This window comes from Staurois parvus, unplaced genomic scaffold, assembly GCF_062004578.1.
Source record: "Staurois parvus isolate SC_StPar_1 unplaced genomic scaffold, SC_StPar_1.0 ptg000900l, whole genome shotgun sequence".
In the NCBI taxonomy this organism is placed as follows: domain Eukaryota; kingdom Metazoa; phylum Chordata; class Amphibia; order Anura; family Ranidae; genus Staurois; species Staurois parvus.
The window spans coordinates 960,527-978,187 of NW_028318696.1; the positions used below are offsets into that span (position 1 = coordinate 960,527).

Here is a 17,661-nt window from a genome sequence, read left to right on the forward strand (position 1 = left end):
ACTGCATTGACCCTAGACTTAATGAAGCACAGTGGACCAACACCAGCAGATGACATGGCCCCCCAAATCAACACAGACTGGAAACTTTACACTGGACTTCAAGCATATTGCAGTGTGTGCCTCTCCATTCTTCCTCCATACTCGGGGTCCTTGGTTATCAAATGAGATGCAAAAGTTGCCCTCATCAGAAAAGAGGACTTTGGACCACTGAGCAACAGACCAGGTCTGTTTTTCTTTAGCCCAGGTAAGACGCTTCTGATGTTTGTTGTTCAGGAGCGGCTTGACAAGAGGAATATGACATTTGAAGCCCATGTCCAGGATCTGTCTGTGTGTGGTGGCTCTTGATGCACTGACTCCAGCCTCAGTCCACTCCTTCTGAAAGTCCCCAACACTTTTGAATGGCCTTTTCCTGACAATCCTCTCCAGGCTGTGGTCATCCCTGCTGCTTGTGCACCTTTTTCTTCCACACTTTTCCCTTCCACATAACTTTCTATTAATGTGCTTTGATACAGCACTTTGGGAACATCCAACATCTTTTGCAATTACCTTTTGAGGCTTTCCCTCCTTATGGAGGGTGTCAATGATGGTTTTCTGTACAACTGTTAGGTCAGCAGTCTTTCCCATGATTGTGATTTCTGCTGAACCAGACTGAGAGACCATTTAAAGGTTCAGGAACCCTTTGCAGATGTTATGGCTTAATTAGCTGATTAGAGTGGGACACTTTGAGCCGAGAATATTGCACCTTTTCACAATATTAAAATTTTCTGAGATTGTGGATTTGGGGTTTTCATGAGCTGTAAGCCATAATCATCACACTTATGACAAATCACGGCTTGAACTATCTTGCTTTGCATGTAATGAGTCTATCTCATATATTAGTTTCACCTTTTAAGTTGCATTACTGAAATAAATGAACTTTTGCACGTTATTCTAATTTTTTGAGCATCATCTGTAGAATGTTATAGTGCTTTGGAGTTGGCTCCCAAAATCTTTTTTGGCTGAAGTTGCATGGCCTATTTTCAACCAGGTGTTCATCAAACAGTGTGCACGGGCCATGGCTGTACTGCCTGAGTGCCAGTGCTTCTTCCTGGTTACTTAGCCTCACTGTCATCCCATCAACCCTAGAAGCTGCACCACCAAACAGGAGTAGGGCTCCTGCTGTCACATAGTGACAGTTGCAGATGGCCAGATGACTTTCCCTACTCCTGCTGTTTGTGATAAACCCTTGTGAGGTCTACGCTTTATACATTTGTTGTATGTTGGATTTAAGAGGAATGGTCCTGTGGGCCCTCTTTGTTCCTGCTCCTCTAACAGCTCCAGGGTAGCTTGCATGGGCCTAACACTGACAACCTGGACATTTGCCCCCTGCTGAGGTTCACACCCTCCATGGAGGCTTCCTGAGCTTCCTCAGTAATTCCCTGTAAATATGTTTCTGCACCTATGTTAGGTTTTTTAGTTTAAGTACATTTTAAATGTCCAGAAATCCGTGCTGAAAACAATTCATGGTTTGGCGTATTTGGGCATTATCTTAGACATGGCCATTACCAAGGTTTTCCTTTCCCCAGGACACATCGTAGTCTCTCCCAGGTTTAGACTCTGCAGTCTAGGAGCCACTTGACTTTCAATTAATGATGCTGTCCTCAAGGCAGTTCCATATGCCAAGTTTCTCAACATTCAGCCAGCATGAGCAGCTGGGTGCCATCACTGGATTATGCCATATGCCTAACCAGCATTACAAGGCTTGTCCTGAAGTGGTGGCTTACAAATTCAACACTGAAATTGGGGATGTCCTTCCTCTCAACAGTTAGGAAGGTGCTCATGACAGATGACAGCTTTTCGTGCTGCGGAGTCATCCTAGGTACTCTCTTGGTACAATATACTAAGCTGTTGGTGGAAGCTTGACTCCTGATCAATATTTTGAATCTCCTCTTTAATGCTGGACAGACCTGTCATCTGACCAGGATTCGGTCAGACAATGCTAAGGTAGGGGCTTACATCAACCATCATGGAGGCACACAATCAGGGGTGGACTGACCATTCGGGTACTCGGGCTCTGCCCAAGGGCCTGGGGTCACTGTGGGCCCCATGAGATGCCCCTGGTATCTTTCATAGGTTTTTTTTGGCTGTGGTTTGAGTGTGGCTGAGGACACGGGAGCCCCATGAGTTGTCAGTCCGCCCCTGCACACAATGTAATGAGAAACATCTCTAGCCCCTGCATGCAAGCATTACTCTATAGGAAGCCTCAAGAGAAAGAGCTACTCTGAAATAGGAAAGCTGGAGCATGGCACCAGATTAAACCAGAATATAGGCAAGGAACAAAAGATAAAGAAGCCGCGTGCTGCTGAAAGTGCTGAGGGTTTAATATCACTTTGTTTTACCATGTGTATGTTTAGGCCTCAGCTGAAGTTGGCTCCAGTCATGAAGTACCTCAGATGGCTCTGTAGGCTCTATTGAGCCACCTATGTTAACCTTTTGGCTTTTGTCGGCCTGTTAGCCTCATTTTGCACTGTTTTAAACCTAAATCACCAGCGCCAAAATTTCTACAAATTAGTACTAAATATACAAATAAATGCTGCTGCTCATCAGTGCAACCCACACCAAAAAAAGTATTTAAAAGCTTTTTTTACAATAAATACCATTCCCAAAAAAAATATAAAGCAAAATAATAAAAATTATAAGTCCCACTCCAAATAAGTGACAAAAATTATATCATAAAAATTATAAAAAACACAAAAACTCTTGAATAGTCCTCTTTCCAAAGAGATAAATCGTGCTTCCACCAAAAATGGCGCTCAAAAAATTATACCGCACTCGCCAGATATTGGTGAAAAAACGCCTTTAGGGTTTTTTTTGGGATCCTAGACCCAGTAAGTATGCCTCCAGATATCCCTGGATTTTCTCCACTCCAAACCACAATGTAGCCAAACTCCAGGATCAGCAGACACCACTCTCCAAGAACAAGCTCAGAACATTGTAGGGAAAAAACAAATATATAGCATAATACTGCAACACTTGGTTAGCTCAATTTTCAAATACCAAGCCACTCACCTTGTTAATGATCAAAACCAACATTTTATTGCATTTATATGAATCCAAAACACCACATCACCAGGGTAATTTCCTGAGATCCCACGGTCAGCAACAGATGACAACACAGAGAATTTCCCATACACAAGATGACCCCTGGGAATGCTGCACGCCGGCGCGCCTACCACTCACTGGAAATGATGTATTACGTATGGCGGTGGAACCGGAAATGTGTCAACGCGTTTTGACCCTCCTCCAGGGTGTTTTCACAGACCAGTTGGTCTGCTTTTGTATATCTTGGTGAGCCAGTATATACTCATTCTGTGTCCCGCAATGTACAATTAAGAAAAAAGGATTTTTGACTTATTACCAATTCTTTTTCTTGGAGTACGTTACAGGACACGGGTCCTCCCTTCTATTCTTATAATCCTCTACTACTATTGCTCGCTGACAAAACTAAAGCATGCTGGGAGTAGGAGGGTTTATACTGAATTGTCCTTACAGCTTTTGTTTTTCCTGTTTCCAATCTCCTGAAGGTAGCCGCATAACCCAATGTATAGAACACTCATCCTGTGTTCCATAATGTACTATAAGATGAGGACTTTATGGTAAGTCAGTCTCATTTTGTTGATTCAGCCTTGTGATCAGTCCTTCTACCACACTGTATATCTAGGCAGCTGACTGCATTGTTTAAAGATCATAACACTGCAATTTTCTGAGCACTGGACTGCCAGTGGTCATCACCTCACCTTAAAAATCACATAAAATGGAGTTCAACTTTAATAACATGGCTTTTCCCAGGGAATTCTGGAAAGTTTCTCTCAACCGTTGCACTGCTGTCATATGCTGCTGTGAATGACACTGGCACCCTTTTCTCATAGGCTACATTGGAGTGGTCAACAGAAGCCAGAAGGACATTGATGGTAAAAAGGATATCCGAGTGGCTCTTGCTGCCGAAAGAAAGTTCTTCCTCTCTCATCCTGGGTACCGACACATAGCAGACAGAATGGGAACACCACATCTACAAAAAACACTGAACCAGGTATTGGGCTGCTTTCTGATATGCAGATCTGACAATGTGATATGTTGTTACGAATACAGTGACCAAGGAGATGCTGCTGAAGGGTTGGGGGCTCTCTCCTGGGTGTGTTTTTGTGGTTTTGCTCTCTCCTGAAGGGTGGTGGGCAGTAGAAGCAGGGCTTGGTGGTGGTTATTCTCACTGAATGTTTAGTGAAATAGGTGGTCACTACAGTTTTGACAGTCAGAATGTCAGTCCAGTCCAAAGCGTGGAGTCCTGTGCTCTGCCTTCTCTCTTCTGTCTCCATTGTTTAATGCTGAATCACCTGCTCTGTAATTCTCTAAATGGCCAACGCTTACACTTTGCTTCTCCTCTTTCAGCAACTTACCAATCACATTCGGGAGACACTTCCTGCATTGCGGAGTAAACTTCAGAGCCAGATGCTTTCCCTGGAGAAAGAGGTTGAAGAGTACAAAAACTTCCGACCGGATGACCCCACAAGAAAAACAAAAGCTCTTCTCCAGTAAGTGGCAAAGCTGTCAGCATCTAGGTGGCGTTTAATTTATGTGCATGTGCCCTTTGCAGTGGCAGTGCTATGAGATCAGGTGGAAGGAGATTCAGATGCAATACAGTATCACATGATTAAAGACTTGCAAAATATATACAATATATTTAAAAAGGCGCAGCCACAGTTGCTTATTACCCAAAGCTCCTGTCTGGTTGTGATTTGTTGCTTTTCTTATTTAAAGTGGTAGTAAAGGTTTGTTTTTTGTTTTTTTGCTCACACTTTTAAAAATATGGCCCTCCCCGCAGTTTCAAGACATAATGTACTAGTATGCACCATATACTGACACATTATGACACACCTACCTGCAAACAGAGTCCTCAAGCGCAGTGATGTCATGTTGCTCGCGGCGCTTCCTTCATACTTTGTGCCCAAACCGTCACTGCACATGCACCTGTGACCTCATCGGCAATTGCCATTCTGAATATCTCCTAAACAGTGCACATTTAGGAGATACTGATTGTACCTACTGGTAAGCTTGATTGTGAGCTTACAAATCGATGGGGGACTTTACTACCACTTTAAAGTATATGCAAACTAAACCATTCACTTATATTTGGCCCTTTTTTTTTTTTTTAATATGTTAAAGTGGAAGTTCAGTAAAAATCTAGCTGAGGCTAATCCTACTCCCTCCCCCATTCTAAGACTATTCTATTTACTCTGAGAGAAAAATGCTTTTACTTGTCTATTCTAAAGTCGCTCTGGTCCGGTCACATGATCAGGTTCCAGCGCTGGCTTCAGTGTAGAGGAGGGGCTGCCGACAACAGTTGCCCCATAGTAAGCCTATGAGTGATGTCACCACATAGGCATTTGTAGCTGTTGGGGATCTCTTCTCTTCACTGAAGCCACCGCTGGAGAGATCACGTGACCGGACCAGAGCAGCTTCAGTATAGGCAAGTATAAGCATCTTTCTTTCATGGGGTAGATAGAATAGTCTTTGAATGAAAGGTTTAGCCTTGGTTAGATTTTGACTGAACTACTTTATAATTAAATTGTTTTGTTACATCTGTTTTAATAAGTGTACAAAAGTGTCAATCCTGCCAGAAATCTTGTGAATTGTGATAACTTCCTGTGCTCTTTCTGTTCTCTTATCAGGCTAGGTGACACTCAGAAAAGAAGTCCCTGCACTATTTTTAAAATCGCAGCTTGCACAGGAACCGACGTTCCCAGTACGGGTGCAATTTCCAGTGTGGGCACCGTGCCATTAGGATTAATTGCACCTGCCCGTGGGTCCTGAATTTTTCTGTGTGGGTGGTTGCGGCTGCCAGTATTTATGCGGGTCCTGCAGTGGCACCACCCGCATAAATGTGAACCTAGCCTTACATTGTTCTAAAGAAAAGCTCCCTCTTTTATATAGATGAAGAGAGAGATTTTCTGTAGTCTGGCAATGCTGCTTTTCCATAGGTAAAGTATAGTGAATGAGCATTGTCACCCTAGTATACAGTAGTATGTTACTGGCAGTATCACCAGGGAAAATAAAGAAGTCTAAAAAAAAAAAAAAGAAAAACAATGCAGTAACCATATCTAAGGACTGTAAGCTGCAATATATTACATTTTTATAAACATTCTAATACCCTTGTAGGATGGTCCAGCAGCTGGGGGTGGATTTTGAGAAGAGAATTGAGGGCTCCGGGGATCAGGTAGACACCCTAGAGCTCTCTGGAGGTGCCAGGATAAACCGAATTTTCCATGAACGGTTTCCATTTGAGCTTGTCAAGGTATAGTATAATTTATTTAATGTTTTTAATTTTTATATTTTTTTAAACACATTTTTAATGTGGTGACCATGGCCTTATTGTCTTATGTGTAACATTGCAGTACATTATTGCTGTCTAAAAGATCCTCTTTATGCCTTGTTCATACAAGTTTTGAAGTAGAATTGTGGCCAGGCTATTGACATTCAAATATTTAAATATTCATAATGAGCTGTAAATACACTTTAAAACATTCCCTCACTGATTTGTGTAGCTGCAGGCACTGTGGGCAGTTCATTCTCAAATTTCACAAGAGAAGCGGTGGAGTTAGCCTGTTCTTGGCATTCTGTTCTTTTTAGAGACTAAATGCTAGCAGTCTGCCAAATCACTACTGAAAGGAGGAAGCAAACTAAATAATGGTAGACTGTGTATAGGCCCGCCACAGTTCTGTTTTACCTCCACATAGCTGTAATGTGTGTATTTATAAAAAAAAAAAAAAAAAAAGGGAAGGTGGTGGCTGTGTATTTCTGGAGCGCAGTTTTGAAATGTCACTTCAGAAAACCTACTTGGGAGGCCAGCACACATGCGAATGGCTGTGATCTGAGCTTTCATTGGATGGCTTGAATCAGATTCGTGATGTGCAAAGCCAATATATACCTTGTAATCATTATGAACCATTCATAGCCATCACAAATGTAAACTCTACTAGTGCAGTGGCGGACTGACCATTTGGAAACTCGGGCGCTGCCCGGGGTCAGTAGGGGGCCCCATGAGATGCCCCTGGTACCTTTTTTTTCATAGGCTTTTTTAAGTTTGGGCAAGGACACAGGGGTCCCATGATCCCCTATTGCCTGGGGGCCCCATGAGTTGTCAGTCCGCCCCTGTTTATACCCTGTTCAGAGGGGTGGCAACGACTACTAAATACCTATGAATGAGCCCTTGGGGTATGTTTCAGCTCCAGTCTGAGAGTGTCAAACACAGATCTTAATCTGGCTATGGACGGATCGAATCTCAGCAGGTTCAGCAGGGACTGGCTGAGATTTGATCCATCTATGGGCAGGCTGGCTGTACTGAAGTCAGTTTGGGCAAGGACACAGGCCCCATGATCCCCTATTGCCTGGGGTCCCCATGAGTTGTCAGTCCGCCCCTGTACTAGTGTTTACAAACATTTGGCCTGTTCACTTTAGAGGAAGCTCCTCTTCCTCCATTTGGGATAGGCTAAATGTTTGTAAACCCAGCAGGAAGGAGGATTGTCTGATTGGCTGTGGGGGCTCCTAAAATGCCACTGGCCACCAATGATATTGTAACTATATAATTGTGAGGTGGTTTTGAAGTACCACTGACCATCAGTGATTGTGGGATAATTTTTTTAAGGGAAATGAAATGGTAATAGTGAAGAAATGTGAGAGAACCCAAATTGTTGACCTTTTTTTCATTTCATATAAAAAAAAAAAAATGTAAAAAACCCCAGTGGCTTTTAGATACCACCAAAGGAAAATGCTATTTGTTTAAAAGAAAATGGTTATAAAATTAATTTCTGTACAGGGTTCCGTCTCCGAGAAATTTAGCCAAACTATCACGTTAGTGCAAATGGCCTGGTAGTAAACGGGCATTTACAGGCTAGTGCTGAATTGGTTTATGACTAGCAGCGGCATGATACCTACACTTGCTGAAAGTTCCCCTGCCTTTCTGGGCAGTTGTACCGAAGGAAGGATTTGCTATTTTCTGCACTGAACTTTGTCTGTAAACCAGGCAGAACAGGGCTTAAAGATAAGGAGGTGCTGGATGCAGTTCGTTATCATAAGGTCATGGAATGAACATTCAAGATGTTTAACTTTTTGCCTACCTTGTTTCATCCTGTAGCAGGCATGGACAAAATGTTTTTCAAATTCTGAGAGCTAGGAACACCTCAGCTTAGATCTCTATCCAATTCCCCAAGCATATATACACTGCTTAAAAAAATTAAAGAAACACTGAAAACACATCTCACAGAAAATGGGGTCCATCTTCCCATCATGGTGTGCAGTATAATGCCAAACAGACAAGGCCTAAGTGGAGAAGTTTAAAGCCGAACTCCAGGTTTTGTATTTTTGTTTTGCCCAAGCTGGCCCAAATGGACGATTTCCTTTTAAACTGCTGTTGTCAGTGTTGTATAAACTGTAGCATCAGCTACATACAGTATACAGCACCGTGTTCTGGTAGCAGTCCAGTCTTGTTCCCAGAACAAAATCAAGTTGGGCATAGTGCTCCTCATTCACAGGAAACCTTGCAGTTTTTTATGAATGAATACAAGGCTTCCTCTGATCGGTTAAGGTCACATTTTCCACCTCAGCCAATCAGAGGATGCTTGGTATTTATTCGTAAAAATTCAAGGCTTCCTGTGAATGATGGAGCAGCTGTCGGCCTGGTTCAATTTTGTTTCAGGAACCCAACGAAAAGTCTCCATTTTACTGCTGGAACACAGCACAGTAATTTCTTAGTAAAGGAAATAGTTAACTTGGGCCAGCTTGGCCCAAACAAAATAAAGTAACACAAAACAAAAAAATAAATTGGAACATTTTTCTACTTTAGTTCCACTTTAAAGCTCCATGTGCACTGGCTTAAAAAACAGCCATTACTCATGGCAGAAAGATGCTAATTTTGAGCATTTTTTTTATTGTTCTAATGCTTAGCTGTGTTTTTAGCAGTTTTTTTTTTTCCCTGCCAGAAAAATGCTTTTAAAAAAAAAAACGCAAAACAGAAGGGATTTTTTTCTGCTGAGCTTAGAAAATGCTTCTAGACTACCTAATGTCCATTGAACACGTAGGATAACATTTGTTGCTCCTACAGCCAAAGCACCAAGCTCCTCTAGGAGCAGTATGTTTTTTTTATGTTTTTTTTTTTTTTTTGTTTTTTTCTTAAACCAATGTGCATGGAGCCTAAGGGCAGGAGATCCTGGCAGCCAAGGCACTTTTGCTAGTTTCCACAGGCTCCTCTTGACTGAGATTTGTCCAGCCATGCTTTTTAAAACATGTATGTAGCTAAAGCTGTTCTATTATTCCTGTAACACGTTTTATTTTGTGGTTTCAGAATTTTTGTATTTATAGCGCCTTCCTTTACCCTCTCATCCACTTCCTATTAATATTTGATATCCGCTCATTATTTTGTAGAACAAGCATGCTGAACTGAATTTTTTTGGGATATATGTTGCCCTTGTTCTTCATTGGGGTTTTCAGCTACTTAAAAATTCTAAATTGAAAGAGGCCTTCAACGTGTGTAACCCTACTTTAATTCTTTTACAGGTCTTGTAAAATGTTTTATTGTGATTTTATTATGATATGTGTTTCCAAAATACAATAAATACGCACAATTATAGGAGGTAGCCACAAAATTAAATGATTAATTTAATTGGCCTGTGATGCTTAAACTGTTAGTAAAGTGCAAGTGCAACCCTTAGTAGAACTAAAGACAGGGCGTATTTACCACAAGGCAAACAAGGCATTTTCAGGGGGCAGCACCTTCCCCCCCAGAAGAAGGGATGGAAGAAGGGACTGTGTGCCATCGGAACCAGGTGGGATCCAAAAGAGCCTGCGGGCTGCTTGATGGTGTATGCAGAACCCGACTCTTATTCCTGGGGATGTCTGGAGATGTGAAGATGAGTGTCTCTCTTTCACCGTGGGGGGTGGTAATGGAAGGCTCTCCCGCAGGTGAGGGGCGGTAGTGGAAGGCTCTCCCGCAGGTGAGGGGCAGCAGGAGTGGTGTTGGTCAATGTCAGGCTCTCTCCGCGGGAGGGATGGTGGTGTTGGCCCGTTGCCATGGAGGCAGACAATTTTTTTGTTGCCTAGGGCAGCACAAAACCTGCATACACCACGGACTAAAGACATTGGTGTTCTGGTACTGATTCTCAAACGGACGTATCGATCACATTTACTGTATTAATTTTCTCTTCCTCTTTTGTCTAAGGCTTCATGCACATGGACAATTAGCAGCTCTAGTGTGCTGATCCGTTTCATTTGTATTGGGCTGTGTGCGGCACGTGCGGCTCCCTGGGCAGCATCAAGCACCAGGGATTTTACACCTCAGTGCACAGGAGCTGCTAATTGTCCATATGCATGAAGCCTTAGACAAAAGAGGAGAAAATTAATAAATGTGATAAATACGTCAGTTTGAGAATCAGTACCAGAACACTACGTTTCACTGGTACGTTTTTTGATGTGCAAGTTTGTGTAAGTTCTCATTGATATACATGTTTTCCTGTGTAAGGAAAGGAAGTGAGGAGGGGTTTATCCAACAGGGACACAACACAAAAATCATTTTTAAAGCGAAACCATCTTACTCTCTGGAATTCCTGCATTACATTTATCCAAATTCAAAACATTCTGTGCTGGAGATGTCATATTGGCTTTGTCTTCTGTGCCCCCATACCTTTCCCTACTAACTTGAGATGAATACCTTAGTGAGCTGGCAGAGTTCTCCGTTCTATTTGCTGGGCTTCTCAATAACTGGACCTTTGAAAGCCTTTAAGAAAACTCTTCTCACTCATCTTAGCAGCAGCTCAGTGCTTAAAGGCTAAGTTCATCTTTTAAAAAAAAAAATAAAAATGCACATGATTTTGCAGGGAAAAAAAAGCGTTAATTTTTTTTTTTTTTTTACATTGCAGCCTGAAAAGCATTTCACCCACAATCAGTGGATTGTAGGTGCAGTGCCAGACTCTTGCAGACATTCAGTATAACTGTCTGCCCATACCTCTATATGGGCAGACATTTACTGACTTGCAGCAAGATTTAATACGCTACGAGGGCATTCACCAGCATCTTCATAGTGCATTAACTACAAGCCATTTACAGTGGTGACAGTCGGGACTTGTAGTAAATGCAGACAGAACTCTGTAGATGTATGATGCGGTTGTTTGGGCAGGGCACCGCACAATCACACTGTTTTTAAAATGACAGCAGTTGCAGGGAAAGGAGGGCATGGGGAAATGCTCCAACGTAACGTGACACCCTAAACACAGGTGTGACATGTTACAAAAAGAGAACTTATCCTTTTAAAGCGGAACTAAAATGGAACTATTCTCAATTTCGATCCTGCAGTGCAACATCCCAGAGCTCCCTGCTGGCCACTGACATTTTCGGGCACCTGGTATCCTGATCTCGATCATTGGCTGCTTTCTTTAGCTGGGCAGGGTGCAGAAATTGCATGGGGCACGGCATCCGACACTCCTGGAAGTGTCGAATGCTGAGGAGTCTAATGGAGGCTGCAGTACTTCAATGTAGGGAAGGTAGGAGACACGGGCTGCCAGAGAGCCAAGTATAATGACTTCTTTTTTTCAGGGAACAGCTTCCGGTGTTGTTTTTGGCAATGTCTTTTTAGTAGCTTGGGGGTAGATTACAGCTTCTCATGGTTTTATTGTTCCCAATGTCTTTTGTTGGGGTACCTAATGGGATCAGAAAATTAAAGCTTTGCTGAATTTAAACAAACAGATGTCCCTGAACCTGTCAGAATAATCTATAAGAAGGCAAGTAATAATGTACCTCTTTATAAAAAGAGAAACTTGATTTGGCTCATCTGATTGGTTGATCAAAACTTTTGTATGTAACTACTTCCATTTCTGTAGCATCTATTTTTGTCACCCATTATGTAGATGGAGTTTGATGAAAAGGATCTACGACGGGAAATTAGCTATGCCATTAAGAATATTCATGGTGTGAGGTAAGTGCAGCTATATAGATAGGTGTATCAGATGCTCTGTTTTATGATTTATTAAGTCCTGCCCCAACATCCACTTTTTAAAAAAAAAATTTTTAATAGACCGTAGAAGGTTTAGAACCTCTTCCAGTTTTTTGTTGCAGTTTGTCCCTTTTGGCAAATGTTCCCTTCCTGGTCCCATGTTAAAATAGCCAGTAATTAAATTTTTTTTTTTCCCCACATATACTGCAAAGGGGCTAGAACCTTTTCCAGGTATCACTATTGTGGGAATTTCCTTCCACTTCTTGATGTTAAGTAGACCGGAAATGAGGGGAGGTCTTCCTAGGATACCAGGAAGGCTTGGAGTTTTTAAATCTACTCCCTCTGGACGTATTTAAAATGAGGCTCTGTTTACATATAGGCGTTTTGAATCGTGGGTGGAATACTTGCAATTCTGCCTGCAATTTCAAACCGCACTCTTAAAATGTGAAATCGCTCATCAGCGTGTTCAGGTGCCATTAATTTTAGGGGGACCTAAAAAGGGGGATGTGATTCTGCCACGATTGTCACACTGCAATCGTGCGACGTTGTCACATAAGAGGTTCCAGGACTTCTTTTGGGTGACACGCATCCCACAATTTTGTTTCCGTGATTGCAGTGTGACAATCGTGGCGGAATCACCCTGAATTTTTAGGTGCTATGTGCTTAATGGCACCTGAACATGCTGATGAGCAGTTTCATATTTTAACAGCGTGTTTTGGAATAATGGGCAGAATCGCAGGGATTCCTCCCAGGATTCAAAACGCCATTATGTGAATGGAGCTTGAACCTGTACTCTCTTGGCAGCAGCATATGTAGTAGGCACCATAAAGTGACAGCATGTCCTTTCCCTACTGCCCCCTACCTCCCTTTTTGGCCTTCGTAGTGCTGTGAATAGCAGATACTCCATATTGGATCAAGGCTAAATGGGGCCCCAAGTAGCAGCTTTACACACACTCTTCCTTTTGAGTTACATTTATAATGATTGCACAGAGGCCACACCTTTTTTTTTTTTTTTTTTTTTTTTTTTTTTTCTTTTTCTTCTTTTTTAATAACTTTTATTTAAAGAATTCCGGGCAGAATTTTCCCATGCAGAGGGGCTGTGCCAGCACTGCCTGGGTTTAAATGCTCGTTTTTGTCTGGGGGTTTGGAAAGTGGAGAAATACTTACCTAATCCACCAATCTTCCGAGCACAAGACTGGTCCCCGCCATTCCTGCAAAGTCCTGTGCAAATTTTGGCTTTCATAGTCTAAACTTGCAACAATTTCAGTGAGTTCTACTAAAAGAACTCGTGTACAGAGCCCTGATGAGACTTTTTAATTCATAATGCTGCATACATAGGTAAACTTGTATGTAGTATTTCAACTTTTGTTTTCATATAGGACGGGTCTGTTTACACCAGATATGGCCTTTGAAGCCATAGTGAAGAAGCAGGTAGTGAAGCTGAAGGAACCGTGTCTGAAATGTGTGGACCTTGTCATCCAGGAACTGATAAATACTGTGCGACAGTGTACAACAAAGGTAGGCACTCTCTGAAGAAGCACATAATCACATTGTGCTGTGAGAAATGTATCTTTTTTTCTTTAGACAGCATATAATACTAGGCCTTATTTATCAAACCTTGTGATGGAGGAAATGGTGCTGGATTAGAATTGAGACAGCCTGTGTATGAGGCTGTTGCTGGTACATCTTAGGCTAGACATCCATCAGCAGATGTTTTGCTAAGGTGAAAGATTCAACAAGTTATCAGGGCAGCTGTCCGTCTTTAAAGCTGATTTACAACTTGTTCAGAAATCGACTGTTAGAAAAAGTTAAAAATGCTCAAAAATGTGCTCCCTGCACAGAAGAGGGGCAAAAGCACTGTTATACTGAAGAGACTGGTGCACAAAGAATCTGCTGCATCTGACACTTTACTGGAGTGTGTGATTCTTGGCCCCCACAATGTACTGTTTTCTTCAACCCTTGTGTCAGGTGATATATTGGCCAGTGGATGCCCCTTTTGCTCAAAACTGCCCCTTTTGGGTGGAGCTCCGCTTTAAGGATTCGTCCCCGCTCCCCGTTACCAATTGACACTTTCGGGGAGTAGGTACTCTCTCCTATTTCCACTCTGACCGCCCAGGCAATCGGTAGCAGAAGTTCTGCACGGTGGGCACCGGGCTGTGAAGCTGTCACAGCTGGGTGCCCACAGTTCACATGCTGAAGCTGAGGGCAGAGGATGGCCAGTGAATCCAGCTGCGGTGAGCACACTGCTTGATCGTAGGACAGGTGAGTGACTTTTTTTTTTTTTTTTTAAAGTCAGCAGCTACAGTTTTTATAGCTGCTGACTTTTTGTTTTTTCACAGGCGCATGGAGCTACTCTTTAATGCAGAGGGAATACATTACATAATAGATTACAAGGGTTCATTCTTATACCATTGGGTTATGCTCCACCTCCAGGTTTTTTGGGCACTGGCAAATTGCAAAGCTTAATCCCTAAAATTGCTTCAGTTTTTTGCTACTGTCCCCAGGGAATGGACTTGTCTCTTTGATGCACTAAAGAAATGTTTAAAAACCAATTTTTTATTGACTCTCCCAGAACCCCGCCTCCAGGACACACACCAGGCACGCTCTGTAAGTGCTGTGTCCTTTGGACACAGCTGATCACAGATTGCAGTAAAGGGCCAATCACAGAGGCTCTATACCATGCTTTGTCTATATCAGCTTTGTCCAATTATAGGTGATCACATTGTAAACAGATTTACTGATTATCAGCAATCTTTTCCCCACAAGCTGTCAAAGGAAGGGAAAGCCGGTGACTGGCAATTCTGACAGGGAACATTATTTACACTGAGAAACAGGGCACAGATCATCAGTGACCTGATAATCAGTGCAGCCCAATCAGTGCCCATCACTGTCGCCTACGAGTGCCTATCAGTGCATGCAGCCTCATCTGCACACATCAGTGACCAAGGAAAATGACTTATTTGCAAAATTTTTAGAACCGAAATTAAGAAATGTTTTTTTTTGTTTTTTAATTTTCAGTCTTTTTTTCTTGTTCAGCAAAAAATAAGAACCCAGCGGTAATTTAAATACTACCAAAAGCAAACTCTATATCAAAAAATGATACATTTCATTTGGGTACAGTGGAGCATGACTGCGCAATTGACATTCAAAGTGCAACAGCACTGAAATGAGAAAACTGGCCTGGGTAGGAAGGGGGTGAAAGTGCCAGGTAGGCAAGTGGTTAATTTCCTTACACAAAATTGGGTGTGTTTTGCGAAGTGGATTTTCAGTTGTCTTTAACTCACACAATAAACCAAGTTATTAAGGATTCACTTTATAAAGTGAGCATGCCCTGATCTGTTAGTAAATGAATCCTATTGACTTACCAGGTAGTGAAATGGAAGCTCCCTTAGCTCTACCCTATTTGGGCTTAATTTGATAACCTACAGAGAACTGTGTTGACCATCCAGTCCTAGAACCCTTTCCCTTAGCCTGGCTCCAACAAGCTGAATTTTTATTTATTTCAAGCCCCAGCTCATCATTCGTTATTAAATAAAACCCAGTGAGTCAGACTATCATTAAGTTGGCCCCGGTCTTTTACGAGTTACCGTTATGGGAATTATGTGACATAGGTTAGAGACAAGACTTTTGTCTCCTGATTCTATTAGCAAACAGCTAATTGGGAGCAGGAGCTTTTATGACATCATGTGCTATTTGTGGCCTCAACTTAATAAAGTAATAGCTTGAATAATTTCTCAGCTTCATGACTGCGCCAAAAAAGTGCTGTGGTTTTTTTTTTTTTTTTTTTTAATGCTGGAGAACTGTGCTTACCTGGGCTGCAGAGATGTTAGCTGGTTTAATAACCTGCCATGACACTCTCATTGTTTTATGATGCTGGTTAGCGTGGTCAAAGATTTGAGCCCCTTACACTTCTGCAATGCATAAACCTGTACTCCATATATTTGGCCAATCTAGGTCAGCCCTGTCGGATAGCATAGCCAGGTCAGTGGCCTGCCTCTTCTCAGCAGTTCGTGTAACTTCATTTTAACACAATAAAAGCTGTTGAGCTATGTTATTGCATGCTCTACAAAACAGCAAATGCAATGTGGTACCTTTTTCTTTGTCTTCAACTCTCCCCCCCCAGTCAGCATTACATTTTAAAAAGTTACAACTACTAATAACATAGTTTGTACTTTCTCATTATGCCTGTGTACCAAGAGCAAGCTTTTCATGCTATAGACGTCTATGAGAATGCAAACACTGCTAAAGCAGGACAACAGAAGGAAATTTTGAATTATCTCAGAAGCATCTCAGACTGATGTCAAGAACACACTGCATTTGCAGAGCAAAGCCTGTGGACACAAGCCCTATCCGCTCACAACCACAATCTGCCTTCTTGCCCTCCCACCTTTCAAAGCAGTAAGCGACGGCAGGGCATTTTCTGTTATCTAAAATGATGCGCTGAACACTAGAAGTCAGTGTTGTTTTACCTGGGAGATGTAGTCAGTTACTGTAAATGCTTGATGTTTGCCAATCTCAGTGATGGCAATAGCCCAGTGCTTCACTCAAGGCAGCAAACCTCCTTCATGGCCTCTCCACCCACCAGTCAAAGCAGTAAATGATGCCTTTGCATTCTCCGTTACTTAAAATGACAAATTCAGCACAGGAAGACACATACAAATTTTAGGTAATCAAATATTGGTGAAAAAAAGAGCATTTATATGCAGCTTTTTGAGATGGCATATCCTATGTTTAAGACTAAAAATTCCAAAATTGTGTTTTGTACATACAATAAATTGTAAAATCCCTCTCAGAGGAGATTAGAAGTTCAGTGTAGACACATATACTGCAAATTGTGTGTTGTACGTATATTTCCAACATTCTAAAACCACCAAATATTTAAACCGCATAGTCAACACGTTTTTGTGGGCATTTCAGCTTTTCCAGAACAGGGTACATGGTATACAAAGGAATTTGTAAGTAATAGGATTCACAAGAAAGCGTGTTTGGAAAAAGCCAGTTCTGGTATGTCCCCCTTTCTCTACAATAGGGACCACTTCACATAGACAAAAGATTCAAGAAGAATTATTCTAGAAGTCTGATCCCATATGTAGAATAGTATACAATTGGCTAGGACTATGGACATACGCCACATTGTTATAAAAGTACACATTTCTAAAAACAATTTTTTATTAAAACCATAAATATAAAAGGTGTATTTTGTGTGGGTTTAAAAAAAAAATATATATGTATATGTATATATATATATATATATATATATATATATATATATATATATATGTATATATATGTGTGTATGTATATATATATATATATATGAGTGAGCGCTAATCCAAAAAAGCAGCTAAGCACTCTAAGCAACCAAAAAATATCAACAAAAGTACAGCGCTAGATAATAAAGTCTGAAAGAAAGTCCACTACAGTCTGTTCATAAAAACGTGCCGATTGACTAGTAGAAAATCAATGGTGGCGGTCCGTGAAGAAAAGCAGAAATGCGCACTCACCAGAAGACAGATGTAAGTAAGCAGTATGCATCAAAGCCCATAGATCCTCAATCAAGGAGAGAACTGGTCCGGTCAAAGTGGGTTGATCTTCCCTTAAGGATGCAGAGCTAATCTAAAGCCGATACAGCTGGATGGACGGAAGGG

General features: G+C 41.7%; 1 protein-coding gene across 6 annotated transcripts in view; it reads left to right on the forward strand.

Annotated features, from left to right (window-relative positions):
* Nucleotides 1–17,661, forward strand: part of DNM2 (dynamin 2) — a 244,936-nt gene that overhangs the window by 133,285 nt on the left and 93,990 nt on the right. For all 6 annotated transcript variants that reach the window (XM_089656333.1, XM_089656334.1, XM_089656336.1 and 3 more), the window contains exons 6-10: nt 3,909–4,069; nt 4,426–4,568; nt 6,193–6,328; nt 11,928–11,995; nt 13,393–13,531. In XM_089656333.1, coding sequence (XP_089512459.1) covers nt 3,909–4,069; nt 4,426–4,568; nt 6,193–6,328; nt 11,928–11,995; nt 13,393–13,531 — 647 coding nt within the window. The remainder of the gene's footprint in view (nt 1–3,908; nt 4,070–4,425; nt 4,569–6,192; nt 6,329–11,927; nt 11,996–13,392; nt 13,532–17,661) is intronic.